The 23,652-nt window shown below is 57.0% G+C and overlaps 2 protein-coding genes across 6 annotated transcripts in view; one reads left to right on the forward strand and one right to left on the reverse strand.

Annotated features, from left to right (window-relative positions):
• Positions 1-494: 494 nt before the first annotated feature.
• Positions 495-4,434, forward strand: CYP21A1 (cytochrome P450 family 21 subfamily A member 1). The gene is made up of 10 exons (XM_001491922.4): positions 495-1,569; positions 1,656-1,745; positions 1,864-2,018; positions 2,108-2,203; positions 2,306-2,407; positions 2,512-2,598; positions 2,768-2,968; positions 3,199-3,377; positions 3,457-3,560; positions 3,653-4,434. The coding sequence occupies exons 1-10, from the start codon at positions 1,368-1,370 to the stop codon at positions 3,916-3,918; spliced, it is 1,482 nt and encodes a 493-aa protein (XP_001491972.1). The 5' UTR covers positions 495-1,367; the 3' UTR covers positions 3,919-4,434.
• The window catches only part of TNXB (tenascin XB), a 55,470-nt gene continuing 35,756 nt past the window's right edge, over positions 3,939-23,652 (reverse strand). For 3 of the 5 annotated variants that reach the window (XM_023624640.2, XM_070245338.1, XM_023624637.2), the window contains 25 exons: positions 22,901-23,197; positions 21,211-21,543; positions 20,482-20,832; positions 19,747-20,097; positions 17,442-17,771; positions 16,703-17,053; positions 14,851-15,174; positions 13,185-13,517; positions 12,460-12,810; positions 11,549-11,836; positions 10,880-11,158; positions 9,284-9,571; positions 7,911-8,234; positions 7,244-7,579; positions 6,838-6,960; positions 6,575-6,718; positions 6,258-6,377; positions 6,008-6,151; positions 5,787-5,917; positions 5,527-5,659; positions 5,280-5,431; positions 5,091-5,187; positions 4,837-4,998; positions 4,591-4,754; positions 3,939-4,237 (listed from right to left, as the gene is read on the reverse strand). In XM_023624640.2, the coding sequence (XP_023480408.2) occupies positions 4,136-4,237; positions 4,591-4,754; positions 4,837-4,998; positions 5,091-5,187; positions 5,280-5,431; positions 5,527-5,659; positions 5,787-5,917; positions 6,008-6,151; positions 6,258-6,377; positions 6,575-6,718; positions 6,838-6,960; positions 7,244-7,579; positions 7,911-8,234; positions 9,284-9,571; positions 10,880-11,158; positions 11,549-11,836; positions 12,460-12,810; positions 13,185-13,517; positions 14,851-15,174; positions 16,703-17,053; positions 17,442-17,771; positions 19,747-20,097; positions 20,482-20,832; positions 21,211-21,543; positions 22,901-23,197 (6,008 nt within the window). In that variant the 3' untranslated portion in view covers positions 3,939-4,135. The remainder of the gene's footprint in view (positions 4,238-4,590; positions 4,755-4,836; positions 4,999-5,090; positions 5,188-5,279; positions 5,432-5,526; positions 5,660-5,786; positions 5,918-6,007; positions 6,152-6,257; positions 6,378-6,574; positions 6,719-6,837; positions 6,961-7,243; positions 7,580-7,910; positions 8,235-9,283; positions 9,572-10,879; positions 11,159-11,548; positions 11,837-12,459; positions 12,811-13,184; positions 13,518-14,850; positions 15,175-16,702; positions 17,054-17,441; positions 17,772-19,746; positions 20,098-20,481; positions 20,833-21,210; positions 21,544-22,900; positions 23,198-23,652) is intronic. The other 2 variants (XM_023624639.2, XM_023624641.2) reach the window with 2 other exon arrangements.

A 23,652-nucleotide genomic window follows, 5' to 3' on the forward strand; every position in this document is an offset into this window, starting at 1 on the left:
GGACCACCAGCAGTTAGCTCTTCAAGCTGGTGGGTGGTATAGCTGGGGTCTCGACAGTGGCACAGCCTGTGCTCTGGGTGAAGCTCTGAGGGGGCAAGGACCCGCATCCCCGGGGACAGGGAATTGGGGATGGTGTGGGCTTCAGGTCACCTCCAAACCCTCACTCACACCCCCAGGTAGCCCTAATCTCTCACTGAGCCCTGTCACCCATGTTTGGCATGACCTTTCCCCAAGCTCCTCCTCTAAGCCTCAACTGCCTCCTCACCCATAAAAGTGGTCCCTGATAGCCCTACTTGGTCCAGTGGGACCCCACCACTTATGGCTGTGGCTCCCAGAATAGGGCTGGACCTCTGACCCCAGCTGTGGCTATTGAGTTCTGACTTTGGAATCGATGGGGGCGTGTTCAGTCATGCCGAGAATCCCTACTTGCCCGGGGCTGGACCTGTCCCCTGTGGACTGTGACCCCAAAGGCAGTCCTGTTCTGCCTGCACCTCAGAGCACAAGCAGCTTGACTGCAGAGAGAGAGGAGAGGACAGCAGACAAAGAGCAAGAAACAAAGAGTGAGGAAAACGGCCTCGTCTTGAGGGCTTTTTCTGTTCCCTATCCTCAGCCTTCCAAGGCCAGTGAGGTCCCCTCTCCTGCTCTCCTGCTCTCCTGCTCTTGGGTTCTGTGAGATACCCCTGTATTTTTATAATAATTCTTAGTTTTGGCCCAAGCCAGCTCAAGTTGGTTTCTTTTTCTTGCAACCAAAGAGTATCAGGTACATGGTTAGAGCTCCAAATTGGGGGACCACGTAATCCTTCATGTTCTTCAACTTTTGAGAGTGAAATGGCGCACCAATAACAAATCATACTGGGACTGCAGGTATAAACTGGGACAACCCAGCCAAACCAGGCCATATGGTCACCCTATCTGCAAGTTAAAAGAAAAACACACATCACTCTCATCTCATTTTGTTCTTCAGGCAATACTGGAGGGCATATTAGGCAGGGACTGCCATTTTCTCTCTGAGACAAACTCCAGAGCAATAAGCTGATCCAAGGTGGGGTGGTGGGGGATGAGGGCTCAGGCCAGAGAGTGGACACATTTTCCTGCATGGTTGATGTGGAGCCAGAAAGCTGATTCTGGCTGTGGGAGAAAGGTCAGGGTTTCCTTTCCCTTCCTTTCTTCTTGATGGATGGTTCTTTGAAATATGGACTCTCCAAGGCCAATGGGACTTATGCCATTTCAGAAGTGTGCCACTCTGTGGGAAGGACAGTGGGTAGGGACCTGAGGGGAGCCCCAGAACAGCCGGAACAGCAAGATGGATGGGGGGGCCTCAAGAGCTATAAGTGGCTGGGCCAGGGCCTTTTCATGGGTCTCCGGCCATGCTACTCCTTGGGCTGCTGCTGCTGCTGATCTTGCTGGCAGGCGCCCGCCTGCTCTGGGGTCAGTGGAAGCTCAGGAGCCTCCACCTTCCACCTCTTGTCCCTGGCTTCCTGCACCTGCTGCAGCCCAACCTCCCCATCTATCTGCTTGGCTTGACTCAGAAACTTGGGCCTATCTACAGGCTCCGCCTCGGGCTGCAAGGTGAGAGTCTGTTCCCTCCCTGGCCCCGTCACGGTGGGGAGGTGGGGTCCTCTCCCTGCTGACATCCTGCTTTGGCTGTCTCCTAGCTGTGGTGGTGCTGAACTCCAAGAGGACCATTGAAGAAGCCATGATCAGGAAGTGGGTGGACTTTGCTGGCAGACCCGAGTTACTATCTTGTAAGGGATGGGGGCATTTCTTGAGAGAAGAACAGGGGCTCGGGGAGGCAGGGGAGGTCAGGTCTGCGGCTTCCTTCATCAATTTGACACCTCCCCTGCCCCCCACACCTACTGGCAGATAAGCTGGTGTCTCAGCGCTACCAGGATCTCTCACTAGGGGACTATTCCCTGCTCTGGAAGGCCCACAAGAAACTCACCCGCTCAGCCCTGCTACTGGGCATCCGCAACTCCATGGAGCCCCTGGTGGAACAGCTGACCCAAGAGTTCTGTGAGGTGAGGCTGGACTCCCATGGCCATCCCAGGTCAGCTTCACCTCTGCCAGTAGCCCCCCAGCCTGTTTAGTTCATGCTCCTTCTCCACAGCGCATGAGAGCCCAGGCCGGTGCCCCCGTGGCCATCCAGAAGGAATTCTCTTTCCTCACCTGCAGCATCATCTGTTACCTCACTTTTGGAGACAAGGTTACGGCTCTCTTGCCCTCATATATGCTTGGGCCCACCCCTCAGCCCCTCCCTGACTGTCTCCTGGTCGTGAACTGAAAGAATTTCCTCCTTTTCTGGCAGGAAGACACCTTAGTACATGCCATTCAGGACTGTGTCCAGGACTTGATGAGAACCTGGGAACACTGGTCCATCCAAATTCTGGACATCATTCCCTTTCTCAGGGTGAGGAGGTGGAGCCCAGGGACATCTGGGTCCTCAGAGAAAGGGTGAGGGTGGGGGAACAGGCTTCCTTCCCAGCCGCTACGCTCTCTTGCTCCCTGCCCCAGTTCTTCCCCAACCCAGGCCTCTGGAGACTGAAGCAGGCCATGGAGAACAGAGATCACATCATAGAGAAGCAGCTGAGGCAGCACAAGGTGGGAACTGTGCGTGGACCGGGCTCTCCCTCAGCCCACAGCCGGTGATGCTACTGCCCCAGAACTAGGCAGGTTCTTCGGCATATGCCACCAGTCCTGGACCTGTTGGCCCCTCCAGACCCCTCTTCTCAAACCAGGCACTCAGGCTGGCTCCTCTTCCCCTCCCCAGGAGAGCATAGTGGCAGGCCGGTGGAGGGACATGACAGACTACATGCTCCAAGGACTGGGCAGGCCGACAGTGGAAGAGGCCCCTGGACAGCTCCTTGAAGGGCACGTGCATATGGCTATGGTGGACCTTTTCATCGGTGGAACGGAGACCACTGCGAGCACCCTCTCCTGGGCTGTGGCATTCTTGCTTCACCACCCTGAGGTATGACCCGGGGGGCAGGCAAAAGGCTCCTTTCTGGCAGCCTGGCCCAGGCCTCAGGAACCCAGCTCACTCTGCCCCGAGGCAAGCTGTGTGGCGGGGGAGGGGGCCCTCCTCCTAACTGGCACAAAGGCTCCCGTGAGTTGCTCCATGGTGTCCAGAGACCGGGCAACCGTGGATCCATTTGCGGCAGGGCTCAGACCCCAGACACCAGCCTTGCCCCCATTTCTCAGATTCAGCAGCGACTGCAGGACGAGTTGGATCGTGAGCTGGGCCCCAGAGCCTTGGGCTCCACAGTCCCATTCAAAGACCGCGCACGGCTACCCTTGCTCAACGCCACTATCGCCGAGGTGCTGCGCCTGCGGCCGGTCGTGCCCCTGGCCTTGCCGCACCGCACCACGCGGCCTACCAGGTGACTCCCGAGAGGTAGGGAGCAGTGGGGAAGGCCCAAGTGGGGTCCTCGCAGGCCTCTTAATTCCACCCTTCCTCAGCATCGTCGGCTACGACATCCCCAAGGGCACAATCATTATCCCCAACCTCCAAGGCGCCCACCTGGATGAGACGATTTGGGAGCAGCCGCACGAGTTCCGGCCGGGTGCGCGGCGGGGCCGGGTGCCCGTGGCGGGGGGCGGCGGAAGGTGCAGGGAGGGCGGTCGCTGAACCCCAGGTCTGTCCCTCCGCCTGCAGACCGCTTCCTGTACCCTGGCGCCAGCCCCAGCACGCTCGCCTTCGGCTGCGGGGCGCGCGTGTGCCTGGGCGAGCCGCTGGCGCGCCTCGAGCTCTTCGTGGTGCTGGCGCAGCTGCTCCGCGCCTTCACGCTGCTGCCGCCCGCCGGCGCCCTGCCCTCTTTGCAGCCCCAGCCCCACTGCGGCGTCAACCTCACCATGCAGCCTTTCCAGGTGCAGCTGCAGCCCCGTGGAGCGGGGACCCCGGGCCTGGGCGAGCGCCAGTGACGGAGCAGGATGCGCACCGCTCACGTGCCTCAGTTTCTCCTTTTATTGCTCCCCTATAAACCCCTTCCCTCCCCCCTGTAAACATGGTGCTGTGAGATCGCGGGTGGAGAAGGCTTCCTCCGGTGGGTGGGTGGTGACGGTGGCCCCTGGCTCTTCTCCCAGCGCGACCCCTCAGTGCTCGGCAGTCATACTGGGGCGCGGGAGGCTGAGCAGAGGCTCAACCTCCCCGGGCCGGAGGCCTGTAGCTTCTTGGTCTTAGTTTCATTTCCGTGAAGGGCACGGAGAAATCGAAGCCCTTCCAGTAGTACCAGCTCACTCCCTGGGAAAGGGGTTGTCGGGAGAGAGTCACAGCTAGACATCCCATCTGCTCCCACCCCTGCACCTTTGGGGAGATGGTTCCCAGGAATCAATAAAACGTCTTCCCTCCCTGCTCCCTTCATAACCCTCAACTGCAGAGGACTGAGGCTTAATCTGGAGCTGGCCCTTTACATCCAATAAATCACCTCCTCCTCAAGACACCTTGGTGAGATTGGATTATTGTCCCATTTCACAGAGGAGGGCCCTGAGGAACCCAGCAGCTCAGTAAACTTGTCCTGTCACACTGCATGTCACACCCAGGCGGGCCAACCACCCAACCTCACCCAGCTCTGTGCTGCCTCCCGGGCCCCTCACCTGGTGGTCCACTGTGCTCCCGTAGAGCCCGTTGAGGTTGGCATAGTGGCAGTTCCTGTACCACCAGGCCCCTCGGTAAGAGACGGCACAGGAGATGAGCAAGTTGTTGGGGTCTCGATCACGAGCGGAAAAGACACTGCCGCTGTGGTAACTCATGGAGTCCCCTAGGCAGGGCGTGGGAAGGAACAGTGAGGGCCTCCCCTCTCCCCATCCCCCCTCCCCGCCCCTCCCAGGCCCAGCCCTCACCTGCGGTGCCATGGTAGCCCTCCAGGTGGAGGCGGTAGTAGTCAGCGGCTGAGTCTACTCGGAAGGAGTCATACTGGGCAAACACGGCCTCGTCCCCAGCCCGCAGGTCCACACGCATGGAGTAGTCCCCGGCTGTCGTCAGGCTGTGTAGGGCCTCGTTGCCTGGGGGTGGGCAGTGTGCTCTCATCAGGGTCCTGGTGTCCAACAGGGTTCCCATCCCTTCCCTGGTCCCCCAATCACTGTGAGGCACTGACCCAGCCAGAACTCCCTGGAGATGTTCCCAAAACCATGGGCATAGTCCTCCCAGTCCCTCCAGAAGTCCGTTTGTCCATCCATGCGGCGCTGGAACACCTGGGAAGCAGGTGGGAGCACCATCAGCCTCTGGCTCCTGGTGCAGTAGTCCCTGCCCTATGCAGACCCCTGGGCTTCCGGCTGCCACCCACCAGCCAGCCACCCCCATCGGTCTCCATGTCACAAAACACGTTCAGGGGCCGCTCGCGGTTGCCATTGAGGAAGATGGTGGTGGTCCTCGAGGTGCTGGGCCCGTTCTGCATCTCCTCCCCACAGTCCCGGGGGAAAGGGATTCTCAGTCCACCTGGGGAGACGACAGTGAGGGGCCAGTCCTTTTTCCAAATCCTACAGCCATGCTGCCCACTCAGTCCCCAACCTCAGGTCCCACCGCCTGAGTACCAGTGGTGAAAGAGGTGGACACGGGTGGCGTGAGGCTCTCGCCCCACATGGCCCGGAGCCATGCGCTGTAGGGGGTGGAGGGAAAGAGGCCCCGGAGCTGGTGAGAGGTGATGCCTCCTGGGAGCAGGATCTCCTGTGGGACGGACAAGGGACAGGTCAGGAGAGAGGGAGGGGGAGCCCCACCGAAAGAGGCAGAGGCAGTGCCTCCTGGAATGGATCCCAGGGAGGGGAGTTGGCCAGTAGGGCAGGGGTGGGGGCACCTGGATCTGTCCGCCAGGGGTGTGGAAGCTGAGCAGGTAGCCAGTTGGCGGGACTTGGGGCTCTGTCCAAGTGAGCACGGCCGTGCGGGGGGTCACTTCCTGGGCTTCTAAGTCCCGAGGGGCTTCCAATCCTGGGAGGGGAAGGTGGGAAGAGAAGATGGAGCCCATCCTGGTTCTCTTGAGCTCCCCTTCCACCATCCCACACATCTCATAGGCTGTACCTGTGGTGAAGGTGATGCTGGCTGGGGAGGTGAGGTTGGGGCCCCGAAGGCCACGCACGGTCGCCGTGTAGTTGGTGTGGAGCACAAGGTCGTGCAAGGAGTAGTCCACAGAGCTGCCGGGGGCTGAGGCCTGTAGAGGGGGGGCTGGGAGTGGGGGTGCAGCGTCAGCATCTGTCCCCTCCATGCCCAGCCTGCTCTCTGTTCTCCCCACCTTGAACAAGTCCCCTCCAGAGGCCTCAGCCCTGCTCACCCCTTGGGGCTGTGACTCTGATGTCATATGTGTCCACAGGGGCCTGGGGGGGCTTCCAGTGCAGCAGGGCTGATCCGTCAGTCAAGTTCAGTGCACGCAGCTGGGTGGGGCCGTCAGGAACTGGGAGAAGGGAGGGGGGTCAGAGCCGTCCCCTGCTGCTCTCCCCACCCCTCCCCTTCCCAAATTCTGCTGGGCCTCTTGTCGACGCTTGGAGCCTCGAATCCAACAGCCCCTTTCCCCCTCCCTGTTCACTCTCAACTCCCACCCACACCCTCATTTTCTCCTACTACCTCCTCTCAGGTCCCCGTCCATCTCACCTGTGGTGAGGAAGCCTGTGAGAGGCTCACTCTCCTCAAAGCCGCGGACAGAGACCACGGTCACCTCGTACTGAGCCCCTGGGATCAGCCCCTTGAGTCTCTGGGTCCGGGTTCGGCCATCCACCTGCACGCTCTGTGGCTCCCCTGAAAACACGATGGGCTTGGGAGGTTGGCCGGGGAAGCAAGGAGGTGCGGCAGGGCAGGCAGAGTGCAGGGCACAGGAGAAATGAAAGCAAATGAGGACATAGGCAAAAGGCTGTCACCTCCATCTGCCAGCTGGTAGGAAACTTTGAAGCTGTCCACTCTGGACGGTGGGGGCGTCCAGCTGACTTTGGCTGAGGTCTCCCCAATTTCGCTGAATTGAAGGTCACGGGGGCTCTCCAGAACTGAGGGGACGGGTGTGTCAAAGAGTGATGGTGAGGGCACAGGACAGGGGCTTCCTGCCCAGGAATCCTACCCCTCCTTCTCCCCGGGCCCCACTGGCTCCAGACATGCTCAGCACCACCCTTTTCCTCTAGACCTAGAAACGGAAGTCACTCTGTAGATTCCTTCAAATCCTATACCATTCACCAACCCCGCCTCTGGTTGAGGCACTAGGTCTCACCCTACGAAGTACAAAAAGCCCCCACTTTGGGGCAGTGTGCATATGTGCCCAGCATGGGGCCCTACCTGGGCTGAGGGTACGGGCGGTGCCCTGGATGCTGTCTGCCTTGTGGGGCCCACGCAGCCCATACAATGTAAGGCTGTACAGGATCCCTGGACGTAGGTCCCGGAGCACGGCTGAGCGCCGTGTCCCCGGCACTGTCAGCTCCCGCTGCAGCAGGGGACGCGGATGTGGCTCCAGAGTGCTTGGTGACGGGACCCCGTAGCGGAGCAGGAAGGAGTCAAAGGCCCCAGGTGGGGCCTCCCAGTTGAGCCGCAGTGAACTTGTGGTCACGTCAGTCACAGACAGCTGGGACAGGCGGGGCCCTGGCTCCCCTGGGGTCTGACCAGGAGGAGCTGACCCTGCACACAGTTGGTGGGAGAGAAGGGTTTGGAGATAGCAGCACACCAGCTCGGTGACCTAGGGTAGGTCCTTTCTGACACCCCCCCCCGGCCCCTATTTCCTCATTTGTAAAGTGGAGATGATGAGGGTCTGGCACCCACAGGCTGCCAGCCATAGTGACAACGTGTGTGTGTAAAGCCAAGGGCTGCTTGTCCACCCCTTCCTCCCTCTATGGTACCCTCCTCATGTTCTTGTCCTACAGTCACCACTTCTGGGCACTCCATTTCGCCCTTCCCAGGCCCAGACTAGAGGTAAGCGAGGCCAAGATGCAGGGCCTCCGCCTGGCAGTACCTGTGGTGCCCTCGGCTGAGACAGGCCCCAGGCGCTTCCCTTCATGGAGGCCATAGAGGAAGAACTTGTAGGAGGTGCTGGGCTCCAGGCCTGACACGAGGACTTTGTTCTGGTCGCCACCCACGAGCAAGGCCTGGGGCTGCCCGTCTGTGTCCCGATACTGGACCACGAAGGAGTCAAAGGGGCCCTGGGTCACACTCCATGAGAGGCGCAGGGAGTCTGGGGTTCCGTTGGTCACTGCCAGCGTCCCTAGGTGGGGCCCTTTGGGGGGCTCTGGGGCCTCTGTGGCAGGGCGCCAGGGGGCTGGCGTGTCTTCTTCTGGGGCTGCATGGAAGAAGCCCAGGGAGAAGCTGAGCGGGGGCTGTGACGCGGGCCCTCCCTACTCCTAACCCTCCAAAGAGGGGGTTCCAGGGCTGGCCCAAGGCTGAAGTGAGGACTTTACAGGTCTTGGCCATGGCAGCCAAGTAGAGAGAAGAGAGGGACTGAGGCTATTCTAGCATTTTCCTTCTCTTGACTCTGCCATATCCTTGCTTTGCCTTTGACTCCTGCCAGCTCTGGGCCTCTTTGAGCACCAACACGGTGGTCCTATCACTCCTCTGTGGGGCTCCTTTGCTGTGTCTGGATCAGGTACTTGCTTTCCCCTTCTCCACCCCAACGTCTTATCACAACCCGTCTTATCTAGGTGTCTGCACAGGCCATACTCCCTCCCCATCTGGCCTGGGACACCTGTGCTCATGGCCTGAGGCAGGAAGAGCTCAGTCACTCCCTGAGCTCCTAGCACTGGGTCTTCCCTTCTGAGAAAAGCTGAGGATGGAGTTGGCTGGTGACCAGAGAGGGCAAAGCAGGCCAGCAGGTGGGGCCCCGCGCCCGCCAGGCAGATCTGAGGCGGGTGTCAGTAACCTCTGGAAGAGGAGCCTGCTCCATAAATGCAGCCACTTCTATTGGTTTCTATGCCCCTTCTCATTTTGTTTTCCAGCAATTTTCCATTTGAGAAAATGCTCCTGACTCATCCACGGCGGGGGGGGGGGGGGGGGGGGGGGGGAGGTTTGCCCCTATCTGGGCAAGGCCACCCTGTGGGAATGGTAAGAGCTGCCCCAGCAGAGTGATGGGGACAGCTGGAGTGCTGGGATAGGGTGGGGGTCAGGAGATTGGGGAGCCCCGTCAGGGCCTTTCCTTGCCTCCTGTCCAGGCTCCTACTTTTGCCCGACCCCTTGGTCACCGTCAGAGCTGACCCTCCTGCACTCTTCCCTCTCCTGTGCCAGAAGGGCTCCCCAGTGCCCCTGCCCACTCCTGCCAGTCCCTTCAGCCCAAAGGCACAAGGAAACTCACTCAGGCTGGCTTGCTACAGCCAAGCAGGCCAGCTTCCTGCTCACCTGTCACTCCCAGGACAGAGACGGGGCCCAGGCGCTGCCCTCCTAGGAGCCCATACAGCAGAAACTTGTATTTCCTGCCAGGCTCCAGGCCTTCTATGGTGACCTCCCGCTGGTCTGCGGCCACAGGTACGGCCCGGGGCTGTCCGTCTGTGTCCCTGTACTGAACCACGAAGGAGTCAAAGGGGCCCTGGGCCATCGTCCACGAGAGGTGCAGGGAGTCTGGGGTCTCATCCGTCACCGTCAGCTCCCCCAGGCGGGGTGGGGGCTGCTGCTCCTTCTCCAGGGGAGCTGTGGGCAGAGGGGGGGAGAAACTCTTAATCAAGAGCCACTTTTACCTCAGCCCTGGCAACTTCTGGGAGGTGTGAGGGTCTGGACAAGGCTCCCTGAAGTGTGAGTCCAGGGACAGCCACCTGAGATAGGCCCGCTCCAGTCCTGCCCTGTAGGAAGGAGGGTGAGCAGCCCGGTCTCCTCCCCCGGAGGCCACCCCCCTACTCCTTCCTACTCCCACTCTCTCCCCACTGTGATCAAGGGTGCAGTAAATGCATGAAAGGTCACCTTGTGAGAGAGGGATGGCTAGGGGTGCAGAGAAGGGCCTCAACTTCCCCCTGACCCTCAGCCCCCTGAGCAGGGATGTGGCCAGAGCTGAGAAAGGCTCCCAGAGGGCATCTGGGTTGTCAGGGAGATGCCCCCAAACAGTAAGAGCTGGGCTGGGCAGCCAGCCAAGCTCACAGGCTCCCACTGCCTGCCCACGACCTTCCCCTCGATCACCATCAGCCTGGGCCCTCCTTCCACCGGCTTCCCCAGCCCTGCACTAACACCACCGGACCAGGGCAGCCAGGTGGGGAAGAGGGAGAAGCCAGGGGCAGAGCTGGGAGAACAAAGGGCAGAGCAGAGCAGAGCACGGAAGAGACTTGCCTGGGTCGGGGGGAGGGGTGCTGACTGATGGGGTTGGAGGAGAAGCCTGTATCCAGTCCCATAATGAGTTTGAGGAGGAGAATTATGGAGTCTGAGGACCCCAGGCCCCAACTGGCTGTGTGCCCCATCCCTGTCTGGCCAGAGTGACTCATGATCCTGGAGGTGGGGTAAGGGTCAGTGACCCACCTCCACCCCTTCCTTGGGGGGCTGAGTCATGGACACAATGACACCAGATTTTTCCATAGTCTTTTTGCAGCCAAACCCTCCCATATTTTCCACCTCCTGCCTCAGAGTTGGGATGGAGGGAGGGGAATGTGAACACTCACTGAGCACCAGTAGGTATTATTCACAACCATCATGCAGGTGTGGAAACTGAGGTTCAAGGGAAAGAAGTGGCTTGTCCCTGGCCACCCAGCTGGCAATTGGAATTTGAACAGAGGTCTGCTTGGCTCCAAAGCCTGGGTTCTTTTTATTACATCGGCAGTCAGTGAATGAAGGAAATAATGCATGTAAAACACTCAGAGCAGTGCCCGGCACACAGAAGGGACTCCATAAACCTTTGCTTTTGGTGTATGATTGTCATGCCAAGCCTAAGACAGGAGTATGAACTTCAGGGAAAGGCTTCGGGGCCAGCTCTGGGGGCTCGGATACAAAAAGGTGGGAGGCAGGCCCAGTGCTCACCTGTGGTGCCGTCAGCAGAGATGGGGCCCAGCCGCTTCCTGCCTGCCAGCCCGTAGAGCAGGAACTTGTATTTCCTATTGGGCTCCAGGCCGGGAATGGTGACCTCATGCCGGTCTGCAGCCACAGGCACCACCTGGGGCTGCCCGTCCCTGTCCTTGTACTGGACCACAAAGGAGTCGAATTCACCCTCGGAGACAGTCCATGAGAGGTCCAGGGAGTCAGGTGTTGTGGCCGTCACTGTCAGCTCCCCCAGGCGGGGAGAAGGTTTCGTGTCTGGGACTGGAAAAGAGAGAGAGGTGCATGGAGAGTGACAGAAATAGAGATAGAAACCAATAGAGCTTCCTCGGGATGCAGGGGCTCTGGGAGCTGGGAGAGATTGACTAGGCCACATGTCAGGAAGCGGGCAGGCAGAGGAGTGACAATGAAAGAGGAGGCAGGGAAGAGAGTAAGCGTCCCTGGGATGTCAGAGGAGCAGGGAGAAGGATGGGAGTGAGAGGTTAAGGGGGAGCTCAAGACCTGGATTTCACCGGACACAGTAAATAAATGGGTCTGGGGCCCTGAAGTCTGGAGTGTGGAGCAGAGAAACATGAAATTCCAACTGTTGCCACAAGGGGGCGAAGGACGGTCAGGAGGCTCCAGGGGCAAAAGGGGCCTGCAGCCCTCACTTACGGGTCTTTGCTTCTGCAGAGACCGGGCCATGCCGTTTCTCATCCTGGAGTCCGAAGAGAAGGAACCTGTACTTGCGGGCTGGGTCCAGACCAGAGATGGTGACCTCGCGGAGGTCTTCACCCACGGGCACGGCCTGGGGCTGCCCCTGCACATCCCTGTACTGGACCAGGAAGGAGTCGAAGGGGCCCTGGGCCACTGTCCACGAGAGGCGCACTGTGTTCGAGGTCACGGCTGCCACAGCCAGCTCCCCCAGGCGGGGTGCCACTGGGGGCTCTGTGGGCAGGGAGGCTGGAACAGAGCAGAGGAAGCTGAGGGGTCAATGGCAGGACTCTACACAAGACAGGGAGTGCGTTCCCCAGGCTGTGAAGTGAACATTCTGTAGCAAACTGTGCTCACGAGCTTACTGTGTCCCAGGCACTGCTGTAAGCAGTTCACAGAGAGTAGCACATTTATCCTCACGCGACATATGAAGCAGGTACTATTGTTATTATCTGCATTTTGCGGGGATCAGCAGCATGGGAAAGTTAAGAAACATTTGCAAAATCACACAATCAGTACATTCGGAGCAGGATTCAAACCTAGAGAACCTAGTTCCAGAGCCGCGCTCTGAGCCACTAAAATGCCCAGTCAGGGAGCCTGAGGAAGCCACACGTGAACAATGGAGCACATCTGAGGTTCCAGATCATGAAGGGAGGAAGAAAGCAAAAATGTGGGAGACATAGGCTTCATGCCCAAAGGACCCTGAGCACAGGCTCCATCTGTCCTCATTCAACGCAAGGACAAAGCACGATCATTAGACCCTATGAGCAGAGAGGGACCCAGAGGCCATTTGTGAGGAGTGCTGATTCCAAAGAGGGAAACAGCAGAGCAACAGAGGGAAACGTGGGGGTCACGGCCTGCCCCTCACTCACCAGTCATGCCCACGGTGGACACGGGGCCCACGCGCTGCCCCTCGTGCAGTCCATACAGGTGCATCTTATACTTGCGCCTCGGCTCCAGGCCCCCAATGGTGACCTCCCTCTCCTCGCCCCTGACACGCACCACCTGGGGCCGGCCATCTCTGTCCTTGTACTGAACGGTGAAGAAGTCAAAGTGGCCCTGGGGGACAGTCCAGGACAGGCTCAGCGAGTCTGGGGAAGATCCTGTCACCATCAGCTCCCCCAGGAGAGGCTCCTCAGGGGGCTCTGGGGCCTCTGTGCTGGGTTCCGTGGGGCTGGGGGTCTCCTCCACCACTGTGGGGCTGGGGGTCTCTTCCTCTGCAGCTGAGAAAGAGAGACACAAAGAGGGTGAGGCAGGGTCCCCAGGAGATGTCCTTGGGTCTTCGGGGGCCCTGAGGTCAGTTCGGAGGGACCTAAGGAGGCTGGGTGGTCCTGCTCTGTCCACACTTCACAAACATGCCCAGGGCCTCTGGGGGCAGCTCTGGGACCCAGGGCAACCACCAGCACAGCTCAGGGTGGACCTTCTCTGCCCAGGAGGACCTGTTGGTCCTCAGGGACCTAGTGGTTGTGGCGTGGGGCACAAATGGCCCCAAGGCTCAGCCTCCAGCAGAGGCACTCCTGTATCCCACTCACCCACCACCAGAGAGAGGGTGATCCTCCCACTGGGTCCCACCCTGGGGCTTCCACCGTCCATTCACCTGTCACCCCGATGACAGAGACGGGGCCCACACGCTGGCCGCCGTGGAAGCCGTACAGGTTCATCTTGTACTTGTGGTCTGGCTCCAGGCCTGAGACGGTGACCCTGTCCTCGTGACCCGGCACTCGCACCGCCTTGGGCTGCCCATCCCCGTTCTTGTACTGGATCAGGAAGTGGTCAAAGTGGCCCTCGGTGACTGTCCAGGAGAGGCCCAGGGAGTCGGGGGTGGCGTCTGTCACTGCCAGCTCCCCCAGGCGCGGCTTGAAGGGAGGCTCGGGGGTCATGGTGGGCGGGTCTGTTGGGGCTGGGCTCATTTCTTGGTCTGTTTCTGGGGCTGGATCAGGAGACAAACAGAAGGTGTGGACATGCCTCGTGGGCTCCCTTCTAACAGAGGATTCTGGGATTTCTCCCAGACACACCAGGGCCCTGCAGCCCAGATGCCAGTGCCCCAGGGTTGAGACATCATCTCCCCTGTTTAAATGGTTAGTGACCAGGGAACAGAGCACACTCTGATGGCAGGGTGGGACCCCATGACACTCAACGGTGCAGGCACCAAACCCTTGGAGCTTCAGACTGAATTTGTGTAGTGGGACAGAACTAAGGCTTTGTAACACCACCAAGCACAACAGACGAGTCACATCACGGGGTCCATCCACTCAGCTTTGGGATTCTGCTCCATGTGTGTTTTCCTTTAACACCGCCTCTGGTTTAGAAGGCTTTTTGGAGCGTGTTTAGAAAGCACTTTAGGTTTCACAGTTGAGGGCAGAGATGAGGCCACGTGAGCCCATCTTGGCAGCTGGGTCCTGTTTGGACGTGGTATTAGCTCTCCTGTTAACCGATGGCAGAGAGGACCCATCTTGGCCCCAGGGACGGGCTGGTTTGGTATGTGTGGTGTCATCTGCTTTGTTTTCTGTTCTCTGTAGGATTTTATTCTGCCTTATAGTCGAATTACAAAAGCATCGTGTGCATCTGTCTGTTCTGTTTGGGAATTGGGTCTTAAGCATCTCAGAGGTGACAGCTACAAAAGAGCCTGCTTCACCAGGTGACAGACAGCCCTGGTATGGAGTGATTCATGCAGGAAAGTGCCTGTTACATTGCACATATGACTGATATTAACTCTGGAAGTAACAGGATCCATGCCAGCAGGAGTCAGTGTTGATTTCGCATGAATAGGTATCAATTTGGAGCTTGGGGAACACATACAATTTCACCCACTGAAATCAATGAGAATTAGAGAATTCCCCCCAAGGGTTTTCAGGAACTAATTCTCTTCCTCAGAAGGGGAAGCCTGTAGTTACTTAACATAGTGTCCACACTCATGCCCACCCTGCAAGACAGATGTGCCTATTGCCTCTTTACAAATGAGGGAAGAGAGGCACAGGGAGGTTGAGTGACTCTCTTGAGGTCACACAGCTCAAATGTGCTGAGGCTAGGATCAGCCCCAGGTACGCCTGAGTCTGTGTTATTTCTCTGGTGGGCTGCCTCTGCAAAGACCGCAAAAGCCCATTGTAAAGGGTAAGACGGCTGGGGTGACACCAAAGGCTTGCAGTGAAGACACCAGCAGAACCGGTCTCAGGAGCTCTGGGACAAAAACACCCGAATACTGAGAATAAAAGTGAAACTGAGTCCAGCCTAGGGCAGGGCCCAGCATCCCACTGCACACTCACCAGTTAAACCAACAGTGGAGACAGGACCTATGCGCTGGCCGCCGTGGAAGCCGTACAGGTTCATCTTGTACTTGTGGTCTGGCTCCAGGCCCGAGATGGTGACCCTGTCCTCATGCCCCGGCACCCGCACTGCCTTGTGCTGCCCGTCCCCATTCTTGTACTGGACCAGGAAGTGGTCAAAGTGGCCCTCGGTGACTGTCCAGGAGAGGCCCAGGGAGTCAGGCGTGGCATCTGTCACTGCCAGCTCCCCCAGGCGTGGTTTGATGGGAGGTTCGGTGGCCTCACTGGGCGGGGCTTGGGTGATTATAGCTTCGTAGTCTGGAGCTTGACAGAAACATTCGGCGTCAGGTGAGATCTCCTCAGTTCAGCATATAAAGGGCGTGTATCATAAAAGTAAGGTAATAAGGGGCAGAATGTTGCTGTCCACAGTGGCTCTAAGTCATCTATTCTTTCTGGTCTCTTTAACGTCAGCCTTCCTATCATCTCATCCTCATCTACCACCTGCCAACACCCCTGTGACCTCTCCCTTTGTCTCCAGCACCCACCTCTCCTCTGAACCCAGGCCCACGTGGTTACTGTCCCTTGCGCCTCCCTCCAGTGGGGTCTCATTGGCATCTCACTCCCTTTGGTTCATGTCTTTGCTTCCAACTGCTCAGAAGCCCCTTCCCCAACCAGAAACTTGGAGGCCTCCTGGACCTGTTCCTGTCCCCATCTGCCGTGGGACTCAGAGTGTCTAACTCTCTCTCCTAAGATCCTCCGAATCTCTTCACTGCCCACAGCTGCAGCCCCATCATCCCGGTTTTGGCCACCCTCCCCTCTTACCTGGGTTACAACCTCCCTGCTGGTCTCTCTGCCTCCCTCTCACATCTGTTCTTCACAAGGCAGCCAGAATGAGCCTTTAAATGCATCTGATGGTGTCAATCTTAGCTTAAAACTGTGCAGCAAACCTCTTTTATCCCAGGAGGACTCTCTGGCTTCCTGAGCTGTCCCGACCTTTCCACCCTCATCTCAAGACTATCTCCTTGACTCAAAGGATTTCATACAAAATCGTCTCAGTTCTTCTCATGCCATGATGTTCCTAGTTTCCAGACCTTTGCACCAGCTGTGATACTGATCTGACACACTTGTCATCCCATGTCTAGCTGTCACCAAGCTAACAGCTCCCTGACCTTAGGTCTCGGCTGTCCTTTGAGCCGGCTGGCTTAGGTTTTGCTGCTAGTCTCGGCCTGGCCCTGGGGTTCCTGTCATACACACATGGCCTTTTGCCTGATTTGCTGGTCCACAGCCTGTCTCCCCACAACTGTGAGCCCCATTAGGATAAGAACTTGTCTCTCTGCTGTGTTCAAGGTTTACCCAGTGAACTCCCATAGTGCGGGCACCCACATCTTTGTTGACCCCTTGGAGTCATAAGTCTGGTAATACTCGAACCACGAGGCCTGGGGTGTTTCAGTGCAGACGCTGCATTCTGAGCACCTTCCATCTTCCTTCACAGCCTCCAGACAGCTACATAGAGGCTGAGCCTCCATGAGGGATCACGGAAGAGAGTACAATTCTCTCCAACACATTCTAAGAAAGTGTCCAATTCCTTTGTTGTGAAGAGTTTTGCTACTCAAAGTGTGGTCCTCGGACCAGCAGCATCAGGATCACTGAGGATCTCATTAGAAATGCAGAATCTGTGGGCTCAGCCCAAACCTGCTGAATCCAAATCTGCCTTTTAACAAGATCCGGGCCATCTGATATGCAAAAGAAGACATGCTGCCAAGAATACTTATGTTTTCACGAAGATGGTAGTAAAGGGAAAGTCTTCTAGGGCTTGTCTTCCCCTCCCTGCCCCACCCCGGCTTTCACTCACCGGTCGTGCCCACCGTGGACACAGGCCCCACACGTTGTCCCTCGTGCAGGCCATACAGGTTCATCTTGTACTTGCGTCCCGGCTCCAGGCCTCGTGCGGTAACCTCGTTCTCCTCGCCCCTGACACGCAGCACCTGGGGCCGCCCGTCCCTGTCCTTGTACTGAACGGTGAAGAAGTCGAAGTGGCCCTGGGGGACGGTCCAGGATAGGCTCAGCGAGTCTGGGGAGGATCCTGTCACCATCAGCTCCCCAAGGAGGGGCTCCTTGGGGGGCTCCGGAGCATCTGTGCTGGGTTCTGTGGGGCTGGGGGTCTCCTCCACCTCAGTGGAGGTAGGGATCTCTTCCTCTGCAGCTGAGAAAGAGAGAGACAGAGAGGGTGAGGCAGGGTCCTCAGGAGACGTCCTTGGGTCTTCTCTGAAGCCGGGGCCCTGACTGGGGGCCTTGAGGTCAGTTCAGAGGAGCCTAGGGGGCTGGGTGGTCCTGCTTGGGCCACATCTCACAAACATGCCCAGAGCCTCTGGGGGCAGCTGTGGGACCCAGGGCAGCCACCAGCACTGCTCATAGAGGCTCTTCTCTGCCCAGGAGGACCTGTTGGTCCTCAGAGATCTGGGGATGAGGACAGCACAAAGGGCCCAAGGCTCAGCATCGAGCAGAGGGTCTCCTGCATCCCACTCACCCATCACCAAGATAGGGTGATCCTCCCACTGGGTCCAACCCTGGGGCTTCCACCGTCCACTCACCGGTCACGCCCACCGCGGACACGGGGCCCACACGCTGCCCCTCGTACAGGCCATACAGGTTCATCTTGTACTTGCGCCCCGGCTCCAGGCCCCCAACGGTGACCTCACTCTCCTCGCCCCTGACACGCACCACCTGGGGCTGCCCGTCCCTGTCCTTGTACTGCATAGTGAAGAAGTCGAAGTGGCCCTGGGGGACGGTCCAGGACAGGCTCAGTGAGTCTGAAGAGGATCCTGTCACCGTCAGCTCCCCTAGGAGGGGCTCCTCGGGGGGCTCCGGAGCATCTGTGCTGGGTTCTGTGGGGCTGGGGGTCTCCTCAACATCCTGGAAGGCTGAGAGAAGAGATGGAGGATGCAGACTTACGTGGCAACTTGCTTTGCTCGTGATGTCAATAGGGACAACAAAGGGCATCTAGCAAATATACTCCTTGGGCTCCTGTAGCCTTGGGATTAGCCATTAGGTAACTGATTGACAGACAGCTAAGACAGGCTCCCAACAGCCATCACGTCCTGGCTGGCAGGCACCACAATTTGGACATATGTGTCAGGAGCCAAAATAATGCTCATTTCCTTTGACCCAATAATCCCATTTCTGGGCAGCTATCCTAAGAAAATTATTAAAAACCAGGAAAAAGTTGTGTCATGGGAGTTCATCATGGCATTATTCACGACAGCAAAATGTGTCAGGGACCCAAATGACCCAGAGAAGATGATTAATTTTGTTATGGCACTTTCACCGTGAAGCATCAAACCCCCATTAAAATGATGATTAATGCAGGTTGTACAGCCACAGGATAAATGCTCACAATGTACCTTGTATACAAAGAAAGCAAGAGCCAAGAATTACATGAACACTCTGCAACTTTAAAACAGGCACTGAGTGGAAAATGCAGAAAGAGAGGATGTAATGCACATTGTTACTAATGACGGCTATCAATCAGCTCACATGGTGGTCTGATGAGAGGTTTTCTTCCTGTTTTCCAAACTTTTCATCATGTTGCTATATTCTTTTCACTAGAAAAGACTTAAAGACTTAAAAAGAAACCCAGGACTATAAAAATTAATAATCCGGTTGGGGATGTGGAGTGGGAACACGGGTCCCTTCTACTGCCCTCTTTGTATATGCTTGTAATTTGCCAAAATAGAGAGGAAAAATAACTGAACAGCAGATGAAACTTAACCTTCCTTCAGGGTGTGAAATATACTAAAGACCATTTTCTGAAGATTCTCTTGGTACCCCCCTTCCTGTGAACACGTAGAAACGAGGCCCATCCCCCAGGAGTCAGGCAGGCTGAGTGAAAAGAGTTTCTCTGTTGGAAGCTTCTTCAGGACAGGAGAGCAAACCTCGCAAAACCTCTCACTCGGTGTCAGATGCAGCGACCGCCCTTAAAACATTGACCCTCAGAGGGGCTGGGTCCCCGTCAAGAGGGGCCCTTGTGAAACACTCGCACAGGATGAGAATCTGGCTGACGATGACTTAGAAAAGCCAGCCTGCGTGCGTTTCTGGAATTTAATTCACCTTGTGATGTTTTCCCTAATTTTTTAGGGACCAGAAGTTGTAACTTTTATACAATTAGAAAGGAAATAAGTTGCAAGAGTGACGGGGGGAAAAGCAAGGAGTACAAGGGAGGAGAAGATATTATATAAAAAAAATTGTTCCCTGATTATAAAAGAAATGCTTGTCATTTAAGAAAATTTGGACAACACGGAATAGAATAAAACAGAATAAAAGTGCTGGAACATTCTATTCTGTCCCACAAACTATACACCCATGGGATATGTGTCCTTCTAGCTTTCTTGCCATGCGCGTTATTTTCAGGTGGTTGTGATGAGCATCTTTATAAAACTTACGGGGATTTTTTCAAAGTAATGTTATGAAGTAATTGTCTTAAAACATTTCAATGATGACATAGCTCATCTTAGAGATGTCACCTAATTATTTAAACATCCCAGTGTGGTTGGATGGTGGGTTGTTTCTTTCAGATTTTTTGTTTTTTTTTGTGGTGGTTATAACAAAGAATGCTGTGATTAAGACGGAAAGAGAAGCAAATTCTGGTAAAGTCAGACTTGGCTGTGCCTGAAACATTTCACCTCAGAAGTGGCCAGTGGATGACCATAAGAAGGAGGCTCTGAGTGTGGATGATCAGATTGAAGCTGGCAAAGGCCAAACCACTGGACTGGGGCCCTGGAGGGAGGGCATGAAAGAGGAGCCAGGCCTGAACTCTCAGGGGTGGCGAAAGAGAACAGTCAACTGGGTTGCCCAGGAGGAGAAGGTGATGCTCCCCTGAGACCCTCAGCCCTCACTCACCGGTGATGCCCACCGTGGACACAGGGCCCACGCGCTGCCCCTCGAGCAGTCCATATAGGTTCATCTTGTACTTGCGCCCTGACTCCAGACCCCCAATGGTGACCTCGTTCTCCTCGCCGGTGACACGCACCACCTGGGGCCGCCCGTCCCTGTCCTTGTACTGAACGGTGAAGAAGTCAAAGTGGCCCTGGGGGACGGTCCAGGACAGGCTCAGCGAGTCTAGGGAGGATCCTGTCACCATCAGCTCCCCAAGGAGGGGCTCCTCGGGAGGTTCCGGGGCCTCTGTGCTGGGCTCTATGGGGCTGGGGGTCTCCTCCACCTCTGTGGGGCTGGGGGTCTCTTCCTCTGTAGCTGAGAAGGAGACAGAGAGAGGGTGAGGCAGGGTCCCCAGGAGATGTCCTTGGGTCTTCCCTGAAGCTGTGGCCCTGACTGGGAGCCCTGACTTCAGTTCAGAGGAGCTTAGGGGGCTGGGTGGTCCTGCTTGGTCCACACCTCACAAACATGCCCAGGGCCTCTGGGGGAAGTTGTGGGACATAGGGCAGCCACCAGCACAGCTCAGGGTGCCCTTCTCTGCTCAAGAGGACCCACTGGTGCTCAGGAAGACAGGGGTGGGAAGGAGCACAAAGGGCACCATGGCTCAGCCTCCAGCAGAGGGTCTCCTGCACCCCACTCAAGCATCATCAGAGGGTGACCCTCCTACTGGGTCCCACCTTGGGGTTTCCACCGTCCACTCACCTGTCACCCCGACGACAGAGACGGGGCCCATCCGCTGGCCGTCGTGCAGGCCATACAGGTTCATCTTGTACTTGCGCCCCGGCTCCAGACCCCCAATGGTGACCTCGTTCTCCTCGCCCCTGACACGCACCACCTGGGGCCGCCCATCCCTGTTCTTGTACTGAACGGTGAAGAAGTCAAAGTGGCCCTGGGGGACAGTCCAGGACAGGCTCAGCGAGTCTGGGGAGGATCCTGTCACCATCAGCTCCCCAAGGAGGGGCTCCTCGGGGGGCTCTGGGGCCTCTGTGCCGGGTTCCGTGGGGCTGGGGCTCTCTTCCACCTCTGTGGGGGTGGGGGTCTCTTCCTCTGCAGCTGAGAAGGAGACAGAGAGAGGGTGAGGCAAGGTCCCCTTGGGTCTTCTCCCAAGCTGTGGCCCTGACTGGGGGCCCTGAGGTCAGTTCAGAGGGGCCTAAGGAGGCTGGGTGGTGCTGCTCCGTCCACATTTCACAAACATGCCCGGAGCCTCTGGGAGCAGCTCTGGGACCCAGGGCAGCCACTGGTACTGCTCAGGGTGGCCCTTCTCTGCCCAGGAGGACCCGTTGGTCTTCAGGGAGCTGGGGGGTGGGGAGGCACAAAGGGCCCCATGGCTCAGCCTCCAGCAGAGGGTCTCCTGCATCCCACTCACCCACCACCAGAGAGAGGGTGATCCTCCCACTGGGTCCCACCCTGGGGCTTCCACCGTCTACTCACCTGTCACCCCAATGACAGAGACGGGGCCCACACGCTGGCCGCCGTGGAAGCCGTACAGGTTCATTTTGTACTTGTGGTCTGGCTCCAGGCCTGAGACGGTGACCCTGTCCTCGTGACCTGGCACTCGCACCGCCTTGGGCTGCCCATCCCCGTTCTTGTACTGGATCAGGAAGTGGTCAAAGTGGCCCTCGGGGACTGTCCAGGAGAGGCCCAGGGAGTCGGGGGTGGCGTCTGTCACTGCCAGCTCCCCCAGGCGCGGCTTGAAGGGAGGCTCGGGGGTCGTGGTGGGCAGGTCTGTTGGGGCTGGGCTCATTTCTTGGTCTGTTTCTGGGGCTGGATCAGGAGACAAACAGAAGGTGTGGACATGCCTCGTGGGCTCCCTTCTAACAGAGGATTCTGGGATTTCTCCCAGACACACCAGGGCCCTGCAGCCCAGATGCCAGTGCCCCAGGGTTGAGACATCATCTCCCCTGTTTAAATGGTTAGTGACCAGGGAACAGAGCACACTCTGATGGCAGGGTGGGACCCCATGACACTCAACGGTGCAGGCACCAAACCCTTGGAGCTTCAGACTGAATTTGTGTAGTGGGACAGAACTAAGGCTTTGTAACACCACCAAGCACAACAGACGAGTCACATCACGGGGTCCATCCACTCAGCTTTGGGATTCTGCTCCATGTTTGTTTTCCTTTAACACCGCCTCTGGTTTAGAAGGCTTTTTGGAGCGTGTTTAGAAAGCACTTTAGGTTTCACAGTTGAGGGCAGAGATGAGGCCACGTGAGCCCATCTTGGCAGCTGGGTCCTGTTTGGACGTGGTATTAGCTCTCCTGTTAACCGATGGCAGAGAGGACCCATCTTGGCCCCAGGGACGGGCTGGTTTGGCATGTGTGGTGTCATCTGCTTTGTTTTCTGTTCTCTGTAGGATTTTATTCTGCCTTATAGTCGAATTACAAAAGCATCGTGTGCATCTGTCTGTTCTGTTTGGGAACTGGGTCTTAGGCATCTCGGAGGTGACGGCTACAAAAGAGCCTGCTTCACCAGGTGACAGACAGCCCTGGTGTGGAGTGATTCATGCAGGAAAGTGCCTGTTACATTGCACATATGACTGATATTAACTCTGGAAGTAACAGGATCCATGCCAGCAGGAGTCAGTGTTGATTTCACATGAATAGGTATCCATTTGGAACTTGGGGAACACATACAATTTCACCCACTGAAATCAATGACAATTTTGAGAATTACCCCCAAAGGTTTTCAGGAACTAATTCTCTTCCTCAGAAGGGGAAGCCTGTAGTTACTGAACATCATGCCCACACTCATGCCCACCCTGCAAGACAGGTTTGCCTGTTGCCTCTTTACAGATGAGGGAAGGGAGGCACAGAGAGGTTGAATGACTCTCTTGAGGTCATACAGCTCAAATGAGCTGAGGCTAGGATTAGTCCTGGGTCCGCCTGAGTCCGTATTATTTCTCTGGTGGGCTGCCTCTGCAAGGACGCCAAAAGCCCATCGTAAAGGGTAAGACGGCTGGGATGACATCAAAGGCTTGGAGTGAAGACTTCAGCAGAATCTCTCCCAGGAGCTCGGGGGACTCATTCTCAGGGACAGTGGGACAAAAACACCTGAATACTGACAATAAAAGGGAAACTGAGTCCAGCTCCAGGCAGGGACCAGTGTCCCACTGCATACTCACCAGTTAAACCAACAGTGGAGACAGGACCCACACGCTGGCCGCCATGGAAGCCGTACAGGTTCATCTTGTACTTGTGGTCTGGCTCCAGGCCTGAGACAGTGACCCTGTTCTCATGTCCCGGCACTCGCACCGCCTTGGGCTGCCCGTCCCCGTTCTTGTACTGGATCATGAAGTGGTCAAAGTGGCCCTCGGCGACTGTCCAGGAGAGGCCCAGGGAGTCAGAGGTGGCATCTGTCACTGCCAGCTCCCCCAGGTGTGGCTTCCAAAGGGGGCTCGAAGGGGGTTCTTCTTTGGGGGCTGGGAAGAGATGCAAACAGAATCTTTCCTATTGCTGGAAGGAGGTGTCAACACTCTCCTGGATTCAGGCCAGAAGGTGGATTGGCTCTGTGAGCCTAACCTAAGATCCATTTATCCTTATAATCATCAAAGTCTTTTGTGGCCTCCTTATGGTCCATCAACCATGCCAGGCAGCCTCCTACCTCAGGGCCTTTGCACTAACTGTTCCCTCTGCCTGAATGTTCTTTTCCCAGATATCTGCATGGCTCATGTCCACATTTCCTTTAAGTCTTTGTTCAAATGTCACCTTCTCTTTGGGGACTTCCCTGACCACCCTATTTAAGATTCCGACTCTCCAACTGTAACCTATCCGTATTTGGACCTGATTCCAGCAACAAAAAGGCAAAACAACAATTATGAGACAATCAGGAAACAGTAGCACTACCTGGATACCTGATGATATTAAAGAATGATTG

Source organism: Equus caballus, chromosome 20 (genome assembly GCF_041296265.1).
Source record: "Equus caballus isolate H_3958 breed thoroughbred chromosome 20, TB-T2T, whole genome shotgun sequence".
NCBI classification, from domain to species: domain Eukaryota; kingdom Metazoa; phylum Chordata; class Mammalia; order Perissodactyla; family Equidae; genus Equus; species Equus caballus.

Bases quoted from the DNA above. Each gene is read 5' to 3' on its own strand.
- CYP21A1 (XM_001491922.4), top strand. From the start codon at position 1,368: ATGCTACTCCTTGGGCTGCTGCTGCTGCTGATCTTGCTGGCAGGCGCC. The intron at 2,019-2,107 runs GTGAGGCTGGAC...CCTTCTCCACAG, and splicing joins TGACCCAAGAGTTCTGTGAG to CGCATGAGAGCCCAGGCCGG. The intron at 2,599-2,767 runs GTGGGAACTGTG...TCCCCTCCCCAG, and splicing joins AGCAGCTGAGGCAGCACAAG to GAGAGCATAGTGGCAGGCCG.